The sequence below is a fragment of the Glycine soja genome, chromosome 10, assembly GCF_004193775.1.
Source record: "Glycine soja cultivar W05 chromosome 10, ASM419377v2, whole genome shotgun sequence".
NCBI classification, from domain to species: domain Eukaryota; kingdom Viridiplantae; phylum Streptophyta; class Magnoliopsida; order Fabales; family Fabaceae; genus Glycine; species Glycine soja.
In genome coordinates this window covers 43,479,767-43,483,569 of record NC_041011.1, presented here as the reverse complement: position 1 = coordinate 43,483,569, position 3,803 = coordinate 43,479,767, and the positions used below count along the sequence as shown (strand labels likewise).

Sequence of the window (3,803 nt, the reverse complement as noted above, 5' to 3'; positions counted from 1 at the left end):
GAAAATAGAATGAAACAAAATATTTATCCTGTCTAATATCATTTTTTTCTTTTACGAATCAAACATCAATAAAAAAAAAGATAAATATTTTATTTGGTCTCATCTCAATATTTTGAAAATTTCGGCGGTCAAATCCTCTCCATTTCGGAGGAAAATGGACATTTCCATTTGGACGATTTCTCTGGTGGTGTAGAGAGGCCAACCGATTCACGGACCTTCCATTAACGGTTATCATGGGATGAGAGTAGGTGCCAGTTCCGATGAAGACAATGAAGTAATCAACAATTTTGTTTGGGCATGGATCTGGTTCTCGAGGTGGATGAGGGCAATGTCAACGGTTCCTCCACCGTCAATGCTGAGTATGTAGGTATTGGTGATTCTGTCTCCATCTATGTCACCATACTCACATTTAAAAAATTATAGATAACAAAAACTATATAATCCCTCCAATTATTTAAATTCATCCGTTCAATGGAAAAGGGAAAAACAAAGATGGTGTGGATCCAATAACTTGGGCATGTAATAGAAAAGAAGAGAGAAAGAGAAGTAAAGTTTAGTGGTAAGCGTAGCATATGTGTAGATCTATATGTTTTTTCCCATTTGGTGTTTAAGACAAAAGTAGAAACAAGAAGCACCGAACAATGGATGTTGCATGTTTTCGAATGGAGAGAGATGCATAATCCGTTCGGATGATTGGCCTCTGACAAGAGGTTGGTGCCGATGGCAAGAGACAACGACTTTGTGGAGGCGAAGATGTTTTTGATTTGCAACCTTTGTCAAGGTTGGTCCAATTGGATGCGACGGCAGCACCATTGCATCCTTGCTTTGAGAATCAGTTTGCACGCATATATTTTTGCCTTTTCTTTTAAAATTTAAATAAATTAAATCTCAACCATTCAAGATTCTTAATGCATGTGTCACTTCAATATTCAATCGACTAGAAATGTTCATTTCTCTCTAGTAATTTATTAATTTTCCTAACTCAATTCAAGCTCTGTTGCTTACTTTACGTCTAACCATATTAAGGAACGAACGTGTGAAGAAGGTGAAATCTTAATTGACTTATCTGTCCGTAATATTTTTACTAATCACGTTGTTATTAGTATATGTAATATTCGTCCTCAGAAAACTAGAATTTCTCTTTCGACATAATATATTCTGTATTCCAAGGTCATGATTCAAAGTTGAACCAATTAATTAAGGTGTTTAAACATCAACTCTAAAGAAAAGAAAATAGAAACTCAATTGAATTGTGATTGCTTCTCTCCTACTTATATATAAACAAAGATTTGTTGGGAGAATCCGTTAGAATTATTTCAGGGGATTTGTAAGGATGCGTCACAGGTATTGCAACAAACCAACAGCTTTTTGGATTCATGAAAAAGAGAACATTCAAGTTATACACTAATACTTATACATCAAACATTGTTTCTAACTAGAGTTGCCAAATGGCAAGTTATTTCAAAACACAACATACATTAAAAAAAAAAAAACAATAACAAAGAAAAGAACAACCCAACCTCCAAGTTGCGTTTCTTTACACACTCCTCTGTACTCTATACTCTGCCGAATCCTCAAGCCAAAGGGGAAAAAGGGGGTTTTCTTCAACCTTAGTCAGAGAATATAAAATTCATCTCTGTCCCCCAAAAGGCATAGTAGGGTGCAGTAGTATATACAGAGAGATCAACCACCTCCACGCACATAAGATTACTCACTCTGTTCAGCAACGCTAAACCATGGGTGCCCTGTAACAAACAAACAAAAATTAAAATTAAAACCCTAAATTAGCAATTCTTAAAATCCCTTTTAATTTCCTTCATGCATGATGAAAGACCGAAACTTCATAACATACTTAGGACTTGTTCTGCGGAGAACCTTCTAGAAACCTCTTTACACAGCATCCTACGAAGAAGATCCTTGGCCGCGGGTGAGACGGAGCAAAAAACACGAGTCGGAAACCTCAAATTGGCGCGAAGCACGGCCTCGAAAATCTCCACGGGAGAATCGCCTCGAAACGGCAGAAACCCTGCCAACATTTGATACAAAACGACGCCGGCGCTCCACACGTCGACCTTCTCGTTGTAATCCCTTCCGGCGAGGACCTCCGGCGCCACGTAATGCGGCGTCCCAACCACCCCGCTCATCGGCTCGCCCTCCTTAAAAGTGTCAGCCGAGCCGAAATCGGCTAATTTGAGCCGATTCTCCTCATCGAAGAGAATGTTATCGGGTTTCACGTCTCGGTGCGCGACGCCGAGGCGGTGGCAGTGCGCCACGGCTTGCATGAGTTGCCACATCACCGAAGCGGCTTCTGGTTCGGACATGACGCGGTGGTGAAACTGCGATTCGTAACAGAGGTCGAGAACCATGTGAAGGTTGGTTTCGTCTTCGTAGAGATCGTGGAGGTTTACGATGTGAGGGTGAGGGGAGAGAAGCTGAACGATCTTGGGCTCCGTCAATAGGCATTGCGCGTCGAGGGAGTCTCCGGCGGCGGTTATTGCCACCTTGTCGATGGATTTGACGGCGTAGGAGTGACCGGAGTCTGCGGAGGAGCAGCGGAAAACGGTGCCGAATCTTCCCCGGCCGATCTCCTCCGAAACGACGTAGTCTCGCTTGAGGTCTTGGCTCATCACTTCACTGGTTTCCACTGTGATTCAGAGGAAACATTTCTTATAAAGTGGGAATGTTGAATTGGATTACTGGAATATTCTATTGGACCAGAATCAGCATTGGGAGTATGCCACGTGCTCAATCTAACGGCTCAAGGGGCGGTTAGCGGATGGATCTCAAACAGCTTTGGGTTTTGCTTCAATTACAAGACTACCCTTTGACGCCTTTTTTTTACCCCTTCTCTACCTTGAATGTCACCTTAAAATTTCATAAGGAAATTTATTAAACCAAAAGTTATAAGGAGTAATTGGTGACATCAATAACTTTGAAACTTTTAATAAATTTACTCCCTAAATGAAGAAAACATTCAATGGTTTTCAAGATGTTTAATGATTTATTTCTTTTTTAGAATTTGTATTTTAGATATTATAATGATTTATCATAACATTAATTAATTAGACATCATTTCAAGTATGATTATTCAAATAATTTCTATAAAAAATAATAAAACTATCATATATGAGAATACGTAATTATAGAAAAAAAAATCTTTATACTATTGATATATTTTAATTGAATTCTATTATTTAATAATTTTTTCATGAAGAATTAAAAAGATTTTAAGAAATATTTGTAGAAAAATATAATATTATTTTTTTCATTTAAAATTTTCTTCATAGGATATTAAAAATATTTGTAGGAAAATTTGCAATGGGATATAACATTTTTCTTTTCATTTTTTTCCTTTAACTAAGAGGCATAAGAGGCTTTTTATTTCACACACAATTAATTTATCGTATGGACATCAACTTATTTTGAGATAAAGATTATGTTTGAAAAAATAAGTTAAAAAACTAATTAAAAAATGAAAAACTAACTGAAAACTAAAAAATTAACTAATAGCTAAAAGTTTTTAAATTAATTGTTAACTCATTGACAAGTTTATCAAATTATCTCAAGTAGTAAATTAAGTAAAATGAAAGTTTGAGTGTGAGTTCACATGAATTTTGTTTGTACTTAGATTGATACATACCTAATTTTCAAGCAATTAATAAATTGAATTAAAGATTTGAGAAATGGAAAATTTAAATTAAATTAGCATAAAATGAAACTAATTAACTAAAACATGTAAGAGAAGTAAAACAAACACTTTGGGATTGTAATGCGATTATTGATTTAGAATGAGAATATGTTGG

At 36.3% G+C, this 3,803-nt stretch overlaps 1 protein-coding gene across 1 annotated transcript; it reads right to left on the bottom strand.

The window, feature by feature from the left end:
- Window positions 1-1,347: 1,347 nt before the first annotated feature.
- LOC114369975 (phosphoenolpyruvate carboxylase kinase 1-like) lies at window positions 1,348-2,662 on the bottom strand. Its single transcript, XM_028327256.1, has 2 exons — window positions 1,853-2,662; window positions 1,348-1,745 (listed from the first exon to the last, which is right to left on the bottom strand). The coding sequence occupies exons 1-2, from the start codon at window positions 2,625-2,627 to the stop codon at window positions 1,708-1,710; spliced, it is 813 nt and encodes a 270-aa protein (XP_028183057.1). The 5' UTR covers window positions 2,628-2,662; the 3' UTR covers window positions 1,348-1,707.
- Window positions 2,663-3,803: the final 1,141 nt, after the last annotated feature.

Coding starts and splice junctions, on each gene's coding strand:
- LOC114369975 (XM_028327256.1), bottom strand. CDS start 2,627: ATGAGCCAAGACCTCAAGCGAGACTACGTCGTTTCGGAGGAGATCGGC. Junction 1,746..1,852: donor CTCCGCAGAACAAGTCCTAA/GTATGTTATGAA, acceptor TGTTTGTTACAG/GGCACCCATGGTTTAGCGTT.